The sequence below is a fragment of the Lolium rigidum genome, chromosome 2 (assembly GCF_022539505.1).
Source record: "Lolium rigidum isolate FL_2022 chromosome 2, APGP_CSIRO_Lrig_0.1, whole genome shotgun sequence".
NCBI lineage: Eukaryota > Viridiplantae > Streptophyta > Magnoliopsida > Poales > Poaceae > Lolium > Lolium rigidum.
The window spans coordinates 155,241,372-155,257,915 of NC_061509.1; the positions used below are offsets into that span (position 1 = coordinate 155,241,372).

Genomic DNA, 16,544 nt, shown 5'->3' on the forward strand with positions numbered 1-16,544 from the left:
ATGATTATAGATTTTATTGGTGTAATTAAAGGGATTTCTTATTTTTTTTCTAAAGACATATATTTCTCAACTCCTGCCTCATAACATGAAAGAAACTGGCCCTATAAATTGAAAAGCAGGCATACGCATACATATCTTTTGATTTTGTATGGATGTGCTTTCTGTTGGGAGATAGAGATAATGCTTTATCTCTACTAATTTTCTCGCTCTGTTTCATCCATGAGATATCTTTTTAACATTGATGGTCTCATATAATATATCTCTTATTATTTATTAAACGTAAATACAACCCATTAAAACACACATATCTTCTGTGAACAGTGATATATAAGTGTTAGAGCGGCAGTGTGGTGTACACACACACCCTCTCCTTTGTAAGGCTATTGTCTTTCTCTGGCTGCCTTCCACCCTCCTTTGCCTCTTTCCAGTTGTCCATGACCCCATCTTTTTCACCACCGTCTCCCTTCTTCCTCCCCTAGCAACATCACAGCGCCCCTACTTTGTTCCCAATTTCCCACATCTCCGCCGTCAGAACTTGGAAAACGGTAAGTCATGTACTCATGTCCTCCCTTGCGGTACTCGTTTTATCTGTGTGGGGAAAGAGACGGGATAGAGAGTGAGGGGAGCGTAGGCTGAGAGAGATGGGTGTACAAGCAAGAATTCCTCAATCTAGTCCGTAAATTGCTCTCGTCGAGTACCAGTTGGTGGTACGTACTCGTAGAAACTAGTGGTGGTAGTGCGGTGGTGGAGAGCTACTCCAATTTTCTATTACCTGCGCCCAGTATGGTAAGGTAGATCAACTGAATTTTGTGTTTTGAGCAGGAAAAGAAAGGTGGTGGTGGCGGCGGCGGTGGCCAATTGGCCATGCAGCATCACCAGGACGGCGCCGGGTACCCCTACGGGTCGCCGCCCACCGGCATGGTCTCGCTCTCGCCGCAGCCGGGCCCGGCGACCATGTCTGTCCCGTATCCGTCCCCGATGCTGCCGCCGCCGACGGGCGCGAATTTCGATGAATTGGCAGTCGCTGTGACGGGCGGCGGCGGCGGCAACTTCCGCCACGACGAGGACATGGGCATGCCGGTCGACGCCGGCTCGGGAGCTGGAGGGTCCGGCAGCCGGTGGCCGCGGGAGGAGACGCTGGCGCTCATCAGGATCCGGTCGGAGATGGACGGCGCCTTCCGGAACGCCGCCCTCAAGGCGCCCCTCTGGGAGGAGGTCTCGAGGTGAGAACTGAGCTCAATGTGGTACTACTACTGCACTGGTACAGATAAATTTCCTTCCCCGCTGCGGAATGCGGCTAACGGTCTGACGGAATTTCGCCGTCAGAGCTGTCCTGCGTGAAATGATGGCCAGTTATCCGGCCATCTTTCCAGCATTTCCCATCTTGTTTTGGCGTAATGCTCCTCGATTCCTGCGGATTGGGGCAGGAGCAGGTACTGGTAAAGAACCTCTGCGCCCGGGGGTAGCCGTATGCTACGGTGTGGTTCTTCTGTGTGTGCAGTCCAGGAGCAGGCCACGCAGCAGACACTGCAGCGCAGGCTGCACTGTTTTCTCTACTCTTTTTTTATCTTACTACACTTTGGTATGCATTGATGCAATCTGGTCTTTGGGAAAGAAGGAAGGAAGCCTTTTGCTCCCATCCCGATGCAGCTCGGTTGACGCTCCTCTGATTAATTTACATTTCTCTACACTGACACTGCCATCATCTTGACATCATCGCATCTCTCCTTGCTCTTTTTTCAGCTTCCTTCCATCTTCAGTCTTTTTCAGGGAAGAAAGAAAAAGAATGTTATGTGATTGTGACAACACTTGCTACTCTGTTTTAAATAGCCGGCTATAGCCAGGCTATAGCCCGGCTATAGCCTTTCCCGCATGATGCGGCTAACTGCTATAGCCCGGCTAAAGGTGCTAAAGTCCTTAAATAGCCGGCTATAGCCAGGCTATAGCCCGGCTATAGCTGTTTTGGGAGGCCGCGGCTATAGCCTGTAGCCCGCTATTTAAAACCATGAGCAATTTCCATGTTTTACCCGATTCATGCCTTCTTCATTGCTGTGCCAATTTTGTTGAGACGTGAAAGCAAGAGACACACTTCTGACAGCAGGAGCGGCCGCGCCGCTCGACGTTTTGCAGGAAGCTTGCGGAGCTGGGCTACCGCAGGGGCGCCAAGAAGTGCAAGGAGAAGTTCGAGAACGTCGACAAGTACTACAAGCGCACCAAGGAGGGCCGCGCCGGGCGCCAGGACGGCAAGACCTACCGCTTCTTCTCCGAGCTCGAAGCGCTCCACGCCGCCGCGCCGCCGCAGCAGCACAACCAGACGGCAATAGCAACCACAACGACGCAGCCGCTGGCAGTGGCGCCCCAGGTGGCGCCTGCGGTGCCAGCGAATCCTGGCGCCGGCCTGCTGCCGGACCTCGGCTTCTCGTCGAGTTCGGAGTCGGAGTCTGACGACGAGTCCGACGAGGAGGAGGACCAGGCAGGCGACATCGGCGGGAGGAACAAGACTGTCATGGCGCTCTTCGAGGGGGTGATAAAGCGGATCACTGAGAAGCAGGACGAGTCCCAGCGGATGTTCCTGGACACGCTCGACAAGTGGGAAGCGGACCGCACCGCGCGGGAGGAGGCGTGGCGGCGGCAGGAGCTCGCCCGCATCAGCAGCGAACGGGAGCAGCACGCACGGGAGCGGGCCGCCTCGGCCGCCCGCGACGCCGCGCTCATCGCCTTCCTCAAGCGCGTCGGCGGGACCTCCGTGCTGCCGTCGCCAATGCCGCCGGTCCACGCGCCGCCTGCTCACGTCGGCTCGCTGCAGCTGGTGGTCGCGCCGCCGCCCAAGGCGGACGTGGGCGGCCGGGCAGGAGGAGGAGAGGGCAGCGGGGGGATGTCGCGGTGGCCCAAGGAGGAGGTCGAGGCGCTCATCCAGCTGAGGATGGAGAAGGACGAGCACTACCAGGGCGTGGGGACGGCCGGGGCCAGCAAGGGTCCGCTGTGGGAGGACATCTCAGCCGGCATGCGGAGGATCGGCTACAACCGGAGCTCCAAGCGGTGCAAGGAGAAGTGGGAGAACATCAACAAGTACTTCAAGAAGGTCAAGGAGAGCAACAAGAGGCGGCCCGAGGACTCCAAGACCTGCCCCTACTTCCACCAGCTCGACGCTATCTACCGCAAGAAGCAGTTCGCCGGCAGCGGCGGCGGCCGCGGCGGCTCTAGCCCTGCCACCGGGAACACCATGGCCACGACCACCGCACACCAGCAGTGGCGCGAGCTCGAGGGTAAGATGAGCAATGACTCTGACAAGAGGTACATCGTTGGAGGCGAGAGCCTGCATGCTCCACCCGGCACCGGCGAGCCTCCAAAGGCCACTAACAAGGTGCTTGACGCCATCGCTACAAACAAGGTAATGGCGCAACTCTCAACTCTCCTTGTAAAGATTTTTCATACTTGGAAACTCAATTGCACACAATGTAATCCGAGTTTCTTATATACACAGAAGGCTGAAGACAGCATGACGATGGCAACGGAGGCAAACATGCAGACCCGACAGAAGGAGCTTGCGACGCCGGACGAGACGGACAGCGACGACACCCAAGGCAACTACACCGATGAAGGCGACGACGACGGCAACGAGGATGAAAAGATGAAGTACATGGTAGAGTTCCAGAAGTCCAAAGAGGCCGGAAGCAGCAGCACACCACCTGCCCCGGCGACAGTTTCTGCCCCGACAAGCAGCAGCACATTCCTGGCCGTTCAGTAGACGGCAAAGAAAACCAGGCATCACCGTCATCTTCCGTCCATGAGCACCAGCAATCTTCGGCGACATCCTATACCATTTCTTGATTTGTTTCTGTAATAACAACCTCAAATTATCCAAGACAAATAGTAGTATCAAACAAGAGGCCCCCCTCTGTTATTCCTCAATTAGACTGAAAAACAGAGTAGGTGCTTGAGAAATAGAACTCATAAACAGCAAGTTCGTTGTAGGACATGCCATGTTTTTGTCATTTTTGTACATTGACATAGCATTCTGAAGTCTCTGTTTACCATTTAAATTGTGCACTTCGATCAGGAACATGAAGCACTGATGTGCAATGCATTCAGCTGCTGATATGGTAAGTCAGGTTGCAGGCGGGGCAGGTTGCGGCTAGCCGCTACAGAACTAAGCGGGACAGCACCAGGTTTGCGGACGCTCGCGGGTTGACGCCACAGACTGCTAGTATTAGCGGGGGACACTGCAGCCCTCACCAGCCCGATTGGTGGTGATCTTTGAGCCTAGCATGCACATTTTACAGTATATAGAAGCTGAATAAAACCAAGTACAGGCGATTTGCTTACAGTTCAAGCAAACTGATCCAACCATGCAAATGGTCCAAGCAAACTTGATTCAACCATGCAATTTCATTACAGTTCACTGCAGCAACAAACCACAAATGGTACAGTAACTAACATTATTTACATCAGTTCAGTGGTAGACTTGCATATAACAAAGAAGATAGCTACGAGGGCATAGTTCAGATGCAGCACAGAGCCTTTCACGTCAAACAATACCCAGGTTTAGCCCCCACCAATTTGACGCTTCCAAGAGTCTTCCACAATGAGCTCATGGACTCCACCAACTTGACTCTCCAAGTTGACGCTTTCAGGAGTTCTTTCATGGCAATAGAACTCATAAACAGCAATAGAACATGCCCTAGTTTTGTCATTTTTGTACATTGACAATTTCACATAGCATTCTAAAGTCTCTGCTTCCTTGTATTGTGCAATTTGATTAGGAACGTGGGGCGTGATTCGTTGCCCGGCTCGATTTTGGAGCTCCCGGACGCATGTTCAGGGGAGCATGGCCACGGGAAAACGAGCTAAAAACCAAGTTGTGGACTTTGTTTGTTTTGTGGTCCGGGTGTATCGTTGGCGACACCCGTACCTTCGATTGGCTGCCTACCTACTCACGTTGAGTCTTACCTGGTCGTATCGTTCGCAACACACGAGCACCTTCGATTGGTTGCCTACCTACTCATGTTTAGTCTCACTCTTTTTCACGTGGTGATCTTACCTCACACCACACACTTGAGCACAGTTATGTCAGCCAGCATGGGGAGCAGCCGCCGGTGCACGAGCTTCGCCAGTGAGCTCGTCATGAGCGTGTGGAACTCGGTGGAGTGGAACTCGAGGCTTGTCACTTTTCGCTGCGACCGCCACACCTCGTTCTCGGCAACGCGACGAACTTGTTCTTGAGGAGTTGCTCAAGGTTGCACAGGTCACTGGCGGCCACGTAGTGCTGGTCGAACGGGGGCATGCCGACCACGATGGGAGGCCCAGAGAGTGCTGCTGGCGCAGCGAGTGGATCAACAATAAGATGGACACAACCACGACCACCTCCGTCATCTCCAACTCCACGGTTAGGCTGGAGAGGGAGTGGGAGACGAGAAACTTGACAAAGGTTGATGTTAGACACAACAAAAAATGCACAAGAACACCTTACTATACTAGGGAGATGTAGATGTTCTTGTCTATGATCACCGGATTGCAAAAGTTACAACACAAGAGTTGTGTGAACCGGCATGGTGAAGCTGCTCCTCAAAGGAAATTTCAACCGGCGTGTGCGATGAATTTGTCGAAAGTCAGTCAAACACTCATTAAGCATGAATACGAAATTGAAAGTTTACAACAAATGAAACTCGAAACCTATAGTCTGAATGGATTAACCTCATCGACGTGCATCTTTTTTATGTAGATCTTATTTTTAAATAAGCCACAGTTGTGTTTATTAGAAGTGATTAGAAAGGTGTAGTTTAAGGAAGTGACCTGAAGCACTTATTTCATCCCTGAAGACGGAAAAACACGCACCGAACATGTCCCCAGAAAACGGACAATTTATGTGTTCTTTTGGGGCCTGGCCCAAGAGTGTTTTGGTGCGTGCGCTGCTCACAACATGGAATGGAGCCCAATCAACCAATCACCTTGTTATATTTTCTCCCATAGTCTATTTTACGGATTACCAATCGTGCCCATAAAGTATATATGTGGGGCGCGTCTCAGCCACAAGCTGCCTTGCCTTTTCTTGTGCAGTTTTTAGTGAACTTTTATTAGTTCCCGTAGCTGCTGATAAGCGTAGCTGCTGATAAGAGAAGTCAAGTTGCAGGCGGGACGGGTTACTCCCTCTCTCACAGTCGCAAATTTGATCAAATTAGTATTAGTTATATGTTATAAAAAAATTATATTATTAGAAATTTTAGATGTTTGTATTTTCTAATGATATAATTTTTGCATTATATAATTTAGATTATATAGGTCAAATTGGTGAACTAGAGATACGGGAAAGACTAGTAAACTGACACAAAGGGAGTAATTCCATAGCTGCCTAGCCTCTACAGAACTAAGTGGAACAGCACCAGGTTTGCGGACTCTTGCTGGTTGCCACCACAAGCCACCAGTATAAGCGCAGGACACTACAGCAGCCCGCACTAGCCCACATCAGCCCACTTTGGTGGTGATCTGTGAGCCTAGCGTGCACATTTTACAATATATAGAATTCAAATTTTTCGATAAAGGGAATATATTAATGTCAGAAGATACCAATTACACTCAGCCTCTGCAACAACGCAACATCCTAATAGCAGTACGGATGCACACAACCATAAAAGAGAAAAGAAAACTAAGAATTAAAAGTCCCGCTACAGTGTCTCAGGCCTAGCAACATCAATACATCCACCACCAGGACAACACCAAAAATACAGACTCTCCAAAAGCGACACCTCCAAGAAGGAAACAGTGCACCAGCGCCGTCGTCGCTCGATCAAAGATTTTAGGTTTTCACCCTGATGATAGTCCCCGTTCTCGAAACAATGCCTCCAACAAGGTCATTGCCAGGCACAACCAGTTAAGGCTATACCTTGGGTTTTCATCCTGAAAGGTACGCCTTTGAACTTCACCTGTGCTGCCACTCCCACTATCATACCACTGCTGCACAACCCAAACACCAAGCAAGCCCCTCAACATCGTGAAGACCTGAACCTCCCTTAGCTAGTCCTCCAATCCGGCCATCATGATATTCTCTTCTTCTGACTTCACCATGGACCAAGTCACTTTATGTCAACAAAGAAAAGAGTTTCATGCCTCTCCCTCCAGAACCAAACGGTCGGAATAAAAGTATGGGTGTGCGCGGCCGAATACCACCCGATCCAGCAAAGTGCAGGCAAAAGATGCACTGTTGTATTTGCTGGCAGAGCCTTTCGGAACTCATCACTCCCGCTAGATGAAGAAGGATCGGCATCCAGAAGGTCTTCGCTTGGCGCGTGAGAAACCCTAGGAGCACCGCCATTATGCAGGCCGAGCCCCCCACGCAAACGGCCATCCTCGCCACCTGTCACACCGAAGATCCGGCAGGATGAAGGGCCCTGGGATGCGGGAGCCAGCAGGCTACACTGCAGCCCCCGACAGCCGTGAAATCGCAGTCCATCTTGGGCCCATATCAGGCTATGGCCGCACCGCCACCAGCTGCAACCGTGGCCGCCACCGGCAGCAACCACCGAGAGGGCCGCTGCCCGTAGCCGAATAAAACCAAGTACATGCATTTTGCTTACAGTTCAAGCAAATTGATCCAACCATGCAAATGATCCAATTACACTGATCCAACCATGCAATTCCATTACAGTTTACTACAACAACAAACCACAAATGGTACAATAACTAACAATATTATTTTAGATAAAAAGCACCTAGTGCTCGACTTTAAATTAATAAAACCCTCAGGTTTGAAACATAATACGATTACAATGCTGCGACATACAGCTTAGCCAACAAAGATACGACACAAGATAAAGGATAAAAGGAAGATGATAAAACGCCCAAGTCGTGCTCCCAGGGAAACCGCCACGGCGAGACCAACTGCTAGCTCTCACTTTCCACCATTTCCGCGTGCATAAGTTTTAGTTGCCTTGTTAGCTCCAGAAGATTTGCTTTGTCTTGGTGTTTTGCGAGGGGCACCCACAGATGCAAAATAACAATGGTTTTGTAAAGCAAGTTAGCAGGTTTACAAATCACCCTAGATTCAAAAATATGCTTATTGCGGACATTCCAAACTGCCCAACTTTTTGCCGCAAACAAAGTTCAAATAAGACGGCGAGGGCGACCCGAGAAACTAGAGACAATAGCAAAAAACTTAGCAAAAGAGGTGGGAGACCAGCGACATTCCAGTAACTCTAACTCTGTCTAGGGAACACGTGAAGAAAATATGATTGACGTCTTCCGGCATGTCACATAAAGCACAACTCCTAGTCGCCGGGCCGAACCTCGAAGCGCTTAGTTGACTGGAGGGGAGGCGGTCCAAAACTAATTGCCAAGCGAAAATACGAATGTTTAGAGGGAGTTTGGCAGCCCAAATGTCCCTAGAATGGGCTACCGAGGCTCCCTCTAAGAGCTTGTTGTACATAGGTGAGTCTCCTCAAGAATGAGCATCAAATTCTCCCATTCCACTCGGGCAGCTAAATCAAACGATCTACGGAACCGGAGCCCCGAAGGCTCCTCACACGCTGAGGCGACAAGCAGCAGCTGTTTGTCACAAATACTGAACAGGGTGGGGAAGGTATCTCTAAGTGGCCTCCGCCCCACCCACAAGTCAAGCCAAAACATGGTGCGTTTCCCGTTACACACCATATGTTTGGCGCCTAGTTTAAAAAAATATTTGATTTTGTGTAAGCTTTTCCAAAATGGTGAGCCCTACACACTAGAACCTGAGAAGATATCGGACGCTGCCGCGTACTTGGCTCTAATAACTAACATTGTTCACATCAATTCAGTGGTAGACATGCATATAACGAAGAAGATGGCTACAAGGACAAAGCTCAGATGCAACACACACTAGTAGAAAATGGTGCTTTTGCACCGGTTGGTAAGGGCCATATGCACCGGATGCCAACCGGTGCAAAAGGCCCCCCCTTTTGCATCGGTTCAGTTGCGAACCGGTGCTAAAGGGGTCACCACGTGGCGGCTGCCGGGCGTCCGAACGAGAGGACCTTTAGCACCGGTTCGTATTACGAACCGGTGCTAAAGGGTCTGCCGCGGCAGGAAAACGCCCCAAAACGCTGCCGCGGTAGAACCCCGCTACCGTAAAAAAAATTGAATTATTTTTCACTCCCTTGTTTTTCTTTTCTTCAGAATTTCTAATATTTTAGTTATTTCACAAGTTTAGTCTCTAACTACCGTTATCTCTGGTCTAATTAGTTACTCGTGCTCAGACTTCCCGCTCGGTCACCCATCCTCCCACTACTCTAGCACTAGCACGCTTAACTTCCTCGTTCCTTTCCATCCCGCATCCATGTGCTTCGCGCGCATGTATGTGATAGTAGTATCATATCAATCCTATTAACATATCGGTCGATGTCACATTTCTTTATTGTTTGAATTTCAAATGTTTTTTAATAAACAAAAGTAATGATGTAAGAATAATCTTGAATAAATAAATAAACATTAACTTTATAATTTATATTACTTTTAATTATTTTTAATTTTTAATTTTATTTTCCAAACCTAAAACCTGAAAATTTGAAAAACTAAAAATTTGGTAAAAGTAATAGTAATCTTTATGCAGGATGCAATTATTAAATTTATTTTAAAAAAATAAAAAATATATAAAATCTGGAATTTATAGCAAAAACTAAAATCTTCCTGCTTTCGTATTTTCATTTGGAATTTTGAGAATCTAAAAATTGGCTAACCGGGTAAACCCGGGTGAAATCGGATGTAAGTTTTTCCCAGCCTTTTTTTGATATATTATACGTTTTTTTCCGATGTCGTATGCAAATGTTATTGCGGTTTTACCATTTTCAAACTTTTTTTGCAAAAAAAATTGAAATTCAAATTTGTTAATTTACCCTAATAGTAGGTTGCGTAACATACAAGAATCTCAAAAGATTTTATTTTTTGAATTTTCTATCATTTTCTTTTCTATTTTACAGTGTTAAAAAAGGCGATCCACCGGGGGGGGGGAGGTGCGTGGAGAGCAGAAAAACCTTTAGCACCGGTTCGTGACCTTTAGCACCGGTTCGTGACCTTTAGCACCGGTTCGTGACCTTTAGCACCGGTTCGCGGCTGACGCCAACCCTTTAGCACCGGTTCGTGTTACGAACCGGTGCAAAAGATAACTCATTTGCACCGGTTCGTAACACGAACCGGTGCTAAAGGTCGCTCGAACGGCTGGACCGCACGAACCGGTGCTAATGAGCCCCTTTAGCACCGGTTCGTGCCAAATTCGGTGCAAAAGGTTTTTGGGGCAAAAAACCAAAGCCCTTGTTTCTACTAGTGACAGAGCCTTTCACTTCAAACAATACCTAGGTTTAGCCCCCACGAACTTTACGCCTCCAGGAGTCCTCGACAATGACCTCATCTCCACCAACTTGACTCTCCAAGTTGACGCTCTCAGGAGTTTTTCATGGCAATCTGAAGACAAGAACATTAGGATCAGCAGAGCAGCAAGTTGTGTGTAACATTTTGTACATTCAGCAAGAGAGAAACAATCTGGGCGTGTTTGTCATGACTTATTGACAAGTGAGGTCAAGTTTCATTTCAGTTCAGCTCATTTATTTATTTATTTCAGTTAACCTTTGCTCCTACCAAAAATATTTATCATTCACACGTTGTCCGCTACATGTTGCGGATGTTTGCATATGCCGCAAACTAAACGTCTACATTGATAGCAAACTGAGCTCCAAACTTTGAACCTGCAAGCTCTGAACCTGGACTACGAATTCTGAACAGCACACTCAAATGAACTGTAAACTGCTCTGAAATGCAACAATGAACAGACACCATGAGAAGTGGAAACTGCTCTCAAAACAGATGTAGATGATGCCAAAATGTACAGGAGTAGACCGGCATCCTCAAAAAATAAAAATGGCAGGAGTCGAATGCTACTTTTTTTTGGGTCTTGGAACTAGACAGTAGTCGGTTCAAATTAGTACCAGCAATCAAACTGAAGCATCACATCTACATATGAATAGCAAGAGAAAATACAACATAAGCATTTCAGTAAGATGTAAAGTAACAAATTGCTACTTACCAATCAATCAACCAGATCTACCAGCAGCAAATTTATGGAGAAAGAATCACAGAAATTTGGTAGAACTAGATTGCGATGGTAAAACAAATAAACCTACATTTTTCCAAAAAAGAGAGAGAGAGAGAATAGGACATGAAAAACAGCATTTTTTGGATACGACTCAAAGAGAGCTGGGTTTCACTATGAGAAATATAACGGGAGATAAGTCTTAAAGCAGATTATCCTATCACTAGCTTGAAAAAATAAGAGAAAATGTCGGGGATTTACACAAAAATAACCCTTTGCTGCAACTATAGCACAGAGTGACCCCTCCGGCCAAACTATTTCACCCATCGAACCCTTTTGTGTGGCGCCCCTCACGTCGGTGCCACACCTCACCGTGTGGCGCCCGTGCATGCGGAGCCACTCTCCCAGCAAACGTGGCGTCCTCGGCGGTGAGGTGTGCGCCGATCTGACGTGACAGGATGTGTGGTGTCGCTCCCATCGGCGCCACGCATCCACTTATAATTGCACATAACCTACTGTAAGACAATTCTCCTGGGACTTAGCCGTTTTGGCGAGGCTGTTTATGTGGCGCCGACGCCACGGGCGCCACACCTCAAAGTGTGGCGCCGGTGCCACGGGCGTCACACAAACAGCCTCGCCAAAACGGCTAAGGACTAAACTTCCGGGGCCCTGGATGGTCTGGACATATAATTTGACATATGTGGCGCCGATGCCATGGGCGCCACACGGTGCAATGTGGCGCCAGGGACAAGGGCGCCATACGTTGACTTGTGTTAAAACCTGGAAAATTCTTGCCTTATTTAAACAGTTTTCAACACAACAATAGCAATTTGCAATAGCAATTTCTTACACACATCATACACATAGCACACATCATAGCTCACATCGTCGCACATATATTCAAACAACACGTAGCAACAAGAGACATGGTTCGAAATGACATAGAGTTCACAACACGTAGCAATGACATAGATTTTAGAACACGTAGCAATGAAGATAGAGTTCACAACACAAATCCATCTATCCTCGACGTCCCCTCCTCACGGGCTGCTTCCGGACGGTCATCCTTTTCGTCCGCTTCCGTGGCTCTTGTTGCTGCTGCTCATGCTCCTGCTGCTCCTCCTCCTCTGAAGATAACGGTTCATCATTCCTCATCCTCCTCAAAGATGATCTCCGTGGCGGCGCCTCATCCTCCTCAATCACAACCTTCTTTCCTCGGTTGACATAATCGTCCGGAGTGTATCGGTTTGGAGCCTTGCCCCTTGGCTTCAACTGGTAAGCAGACAGTGTGGCTTGCTTCTTGCCTCGACTAATGCTTTGGCTCAGAATGGTGTCGTCAGGAATCTTCACAAACATGAACACATGAGATAAGACAAGTTGAAATTAGTAAGCACATGTTTGACAGCAATAAAATAGTCCATACCTCCGCCTCTTCAGAAGAGGATGTAGCAATTTCGCCGTCGCGGCAACCTAGCAAGTTGGCTAACCGCCGCATCTTTCGTGCAGTGTTCTGCGTCATGGAAGTCATGGTTACAAATCCACCCGAACATTATAGCTTATATTCAAAGTTGGTGATCATACCTTAATGAATTGCCGCAACGGTCCGATAGACTTTTCATCTCTATAGCTCTGATCCCAAATAACCTCGCACTCCCTCAGCTGTTTTTTTGGATCTCGGACCGCTGTGACAAACATATTATACAAAATTTGAGCGAGCACATGCCAATATAGATGATGTACTAGCTAATGAGAGAATACATTACCACGAAGTTCAGCTCGGAAGCAATAGAAGTCGATCTCCCTTTGCGAGCAGTCATGTCGTGCTGGCTTTGCGCAACCTCATCGAACTCGATGGGGTCGTCCAAGATGTCATCATCATACATGGGGTTCACTAACTCGATACGCGTGCTTTGATAAAACCATTGGAGATAGTTGTTGAAAGCGGCCAAGTCGTGAGGGACAATCTCCACATGGCCAGAATTCTGTATCGCTTCCAAACAGTGTTGGAACGCTGTGACGTGGCCTCTATGATGGACATGCCAATTTGTGATCTTCCTCTGCCGTTGCCTATCAAGCCTGCAAGAATCAAGAAGTTAGATTCTATCGCTTCAATCAACAAGCTTCCATCGCATGATTCAAGAAGTTTACCTATGAAGCGCGTGGTCCGTGTCTTGCCACTGAGGTGGGCACTCCTGATACAGCCCAAACTGTCTCATCACTCTGTGCGGCTGGTGGTATTCAACAAGCCACATGCATATGAGTGGGCACCGCATACGCCAGAAAGGCGGCTCCTCCATGCACTTGGGGTTGAGGTCAGCCATCCCCGCGCCAATATGGTAATAGGTACCATATGGCTCCCAATCCACCTGCAGCATACAAATATTTCAGAATTTACAACATGCCAGTAGAATTTATGAACTCGCATTGCAAAAGAGTGATGGATTAAAATCGGCTACCTGGTTAGCGGTAAGAGTGTCCAACTCCTCAGTGTAGTGCATGTACATGATCTTTGGATCGCTCGTCGTCTCCGAGACATTGTCCCAAAGATATGTCCAAGTCAGCTCCCGATCAAGGTTGTCCTAGTGATGAGGAGTACCCATTGGCCTCTCTGTGAGTATGTCGAGGGTACTCCTCGGCAATGCCCTCCGTTAGGGGTTTAGGGTAGATGGAATCATGTAGGCTGACACGAGACATCGGTTATCAAACAAGCGGGGAAAGCGATTTACCCAGGTTCGGGGTCCTCGATGAGGTAAAACCCTTACGTCCCGCTCCGTCCGATCTTGATTATGAAAATATCGGGTTACAATGGGGTGCCGAAGGTTTCGGCTGTGATCTCGTCCAGAGGCTAAGTGCTATGAAACCGAGCTCTAGACTTCTGGTGGCTAAAGTTGCTAAGATTGCGTATATCCCTCGACAGCCCCTCTCCTGGCCCTTATATAGGGGGCCAGGTCTCGAGAGATCTGTCCGGGTACGGCTAGGTTACAATGGACCCTAGTTCTAGGCTTTCCTTGTATCCTTCGCTTCTTCGTCTTGTTCTTCAAGGAATCTTCTTCGGCACCGACGTAGCGGCCCGCCTTGCCATCGGGTGTCTTCATGGGCCTCCAGTTGAGCCGTACTGGATAGGGAAATAACAGTTACCCGAAGGGTAATGCCCACATCAGTAGCCCCCGAGTGTCCAGCTGAAGATATTTCGGGTAGAGACTAAAGCATGCCTCCACCAAATGTTCTTTTTCCTTGATAATTCTTGTTCTCCTTGTGATAGCATCTTCTTCTTCTATCGGGTGCGCGTCCAGCGCTCCCGATGGGAGTAGCCCCCGAGTCTAGGTATGGATGCTTGCAATCCGTGCGTAGACTCAAGTTGTGCTACTCGAACATCTTCTCCTACCGAAGTTTCCTGCAGGTCTTCATAGTTCAGCCGATACATTTGCATTGGGGCTTCAAATTCTGAAAGTTTAATGCTTAAAGGATATTGAGTAGCGCGCCCAGCTTTGTTGGTTAACTGCTGAAGGCAAAACAACGTTACTCTACACAGAATCAAGTCCCCGGGCATGATCCTGGAGTGCAAAAAAGTTCGTCGGGTGCGCAATCGGCGCTCCCGATGGGAGTAGCCCCCGAGTCTAGGTGCGGATGTTTGTAATCCGTACGTGGACTCGAGCCGAACGTTCCAACCTTTTCCTTAGAAATTCTTTTCGCGCGCTTCCTTGCAACAAAGTCTTCGAGTCCAAACTTATCGGGCGTGTGTCCAGCGCTCCCGATGGGAGTAGCCCCCGAGTCTAGGTGCGGATGTTTGCAATCCATGCGTAGACTCAAGTTGATCCACTAAATGATTTTAGTTTTTCTTCGGATGCTTCAAGCGAACTTAACGTCAGTGATGACGTAATTACTGTTGTAAATCTGACTGACAGGACGTGACCTGACGGGCCCATCCCTCTTCTGCACGGTTCTGTTTAAGAAATGACCACTACTTGCGCGCAGTTACCAAGGTGACTCCTCGATTTCCGCGATCAATGATGAGAAAAAATCTCCTTAATAAATTGAAAGCAACGACACGTGCCCGCTCAATCCTCAGGTTTTCCTTTCACTTTATAATCTCTCGGGGTAAACTCCCCTTTCCATACGTCATCCTTGGGCCCCTTCTTTCTCATCCAACTTTTTCGCTCGCAACTACCGCGCCGCCGCCGCAGCTCCCAGATCTTCCTCAGATCCTACAATGGTGAAGAAGAAGAACCCCACTCTCGCCACCAGCATCGTGAGCAGTTGCGCCACCGCCAGGGCTCCTCCAAACCCGCCGTGGAGAAGCGCGTCAGATGCTCCTCCACCAGCTCCGGCGCCGCCAGCGCCGTCAAGTTCCGCGGCCGGGCCTACTCCCGGCGATTGGCCAGCCTCTACCACCACGAAGAGAGATGAAAAGAAGGCCCGGAGCCTCGGGATAATTTCTTCTGACGAGGGGAATGTTATTCTTCCAGGTGCGATTTCACGGCCCAATCCCCCTGCCGGTTTTACAGTGATGTTCTTATCCTTCTTGTACTGAGGTCTTTCGCTCCCCGCTCACAAATTTCTTCATCACCTCCTTCGAGTGTATGAGATCCAATTATGGCAGTTAACTCCCAACTCAATCCTTCACCTTGCCATCTTTATCACCCTCTGCGAAGCGTTTTTGGGCATTGAGCCCCACTTTGGTTTGTGGAAGAAGATTTTCTTCGTAAAAGATACAACAGCAGTGGTGGGTCCTTCTTCATCGGTGGAGTTGGTTTTGTTGCTCGTAAAGAAGTTAAATACTTCAACTTCCCAATGAAAGAATCCGTGCAAGGATGGAGGCTCAAGTGGTTTTATATCAGAGACTCATCAACAGTCGACTCCCAGCTCCCTCAATTCTCCGATGTTCTAGAAGCCAGGCCCATGAAGTCTTGGAAAAACATCCTCTCACCCGATGAGAAACCTATAGTCGACAAGTTATTTGACAGATTCCTTCGAATCAAGGAATCTGATGGTCAAACCATGATAGGTACTGAGGTAGCCGATGTGTTCTTAAAACATCGATATGGTTGTATTCGGGTCCCAGGGACGAGACTAGAGTAAATATTGCCGAGTTATCCGAAAAAGAACTGCTTGAAGAAGTCCGACGTCTCACCCTCTTTAGCCAGGAAGATTCAATTCCATTGATATCTCCTCAACCGCCTTTTGACGCTGACCATCCGCCAAACGAGGTAAATTCTTCCCTTAAGCTCTTTATTGTCCCACTTCTTTTGATTATTTTAACTACCATTGTGCTCACCTATCAACTTTGACAGGTTCCTGTGGCTCCCGAATGTTTGCAAGACCTGTCGAACAGTTCTTCCGAGAAAAGGGATTCCTCAATCCTCGCAGGATCCCATACTGAAGGAAATGCAAGCACGAAAGATGACCATCCAATGAATCCTGAAGCTTTTTTCCATCAATCCTCAATTTTCTGCCGATGGTATAAGTGATACAGCGGGGTCAATGCATGATGACG

The 16,544-nt window shown here is 48.4% G+C and overlaps 1 protein-coding gene across 1 annotated transcript; it reads left to right on the top strand.

The window, feature by feature from the left end:
* Window positions 1-864: 864 nt before the first annotated feature.
* On the top strand, window positions 865-3,995 carry LOC124687517 (trihelix transcription factor GT-2-like). The gene is made up of 3 exons (XM_047221292.1): window positions 865-1,223; window positions 2,131-3,391; window positions 3,485-3,995. The coding sequence occupies exons 1-3, from the start codon at window positions 865-867 to the stop codon at window positions 3,746-3,748; spliced, it is 1,884 nt and encodes a 627-aa protein (XP_047077248.1). The 3' UTR covers window positions 3,749-3,995.
* The last annotated feature ends 12,549 nt before the right edge of the window (window positions 3,996-16,544 follow it).

Bases quoted from the DNA above. Each gene is read 5' to 3' on its own strand.
- LOC124687517 (XM_047221292.1), top strand. From the start codon at position 865: ATGCAGCATCACCAGGACGGCGCCGGGTACCCCTACGGGTCGCCGCCC. The intron at 1,224-2,130 runs GTGAGAACTGAG...GACGTTTTGCAG, and splicing joins CTCTGGGAGGAGGTCTCGAG to GAAGCTTGCGGAGCTGGGCT. The intron at 3,392-3,484 runs GTAATGGCGCAA...TTATATACACAG, and splicing joins ACGCCATCGCTACAAACAAG to AAGGCTGAAGACAGCATGAC.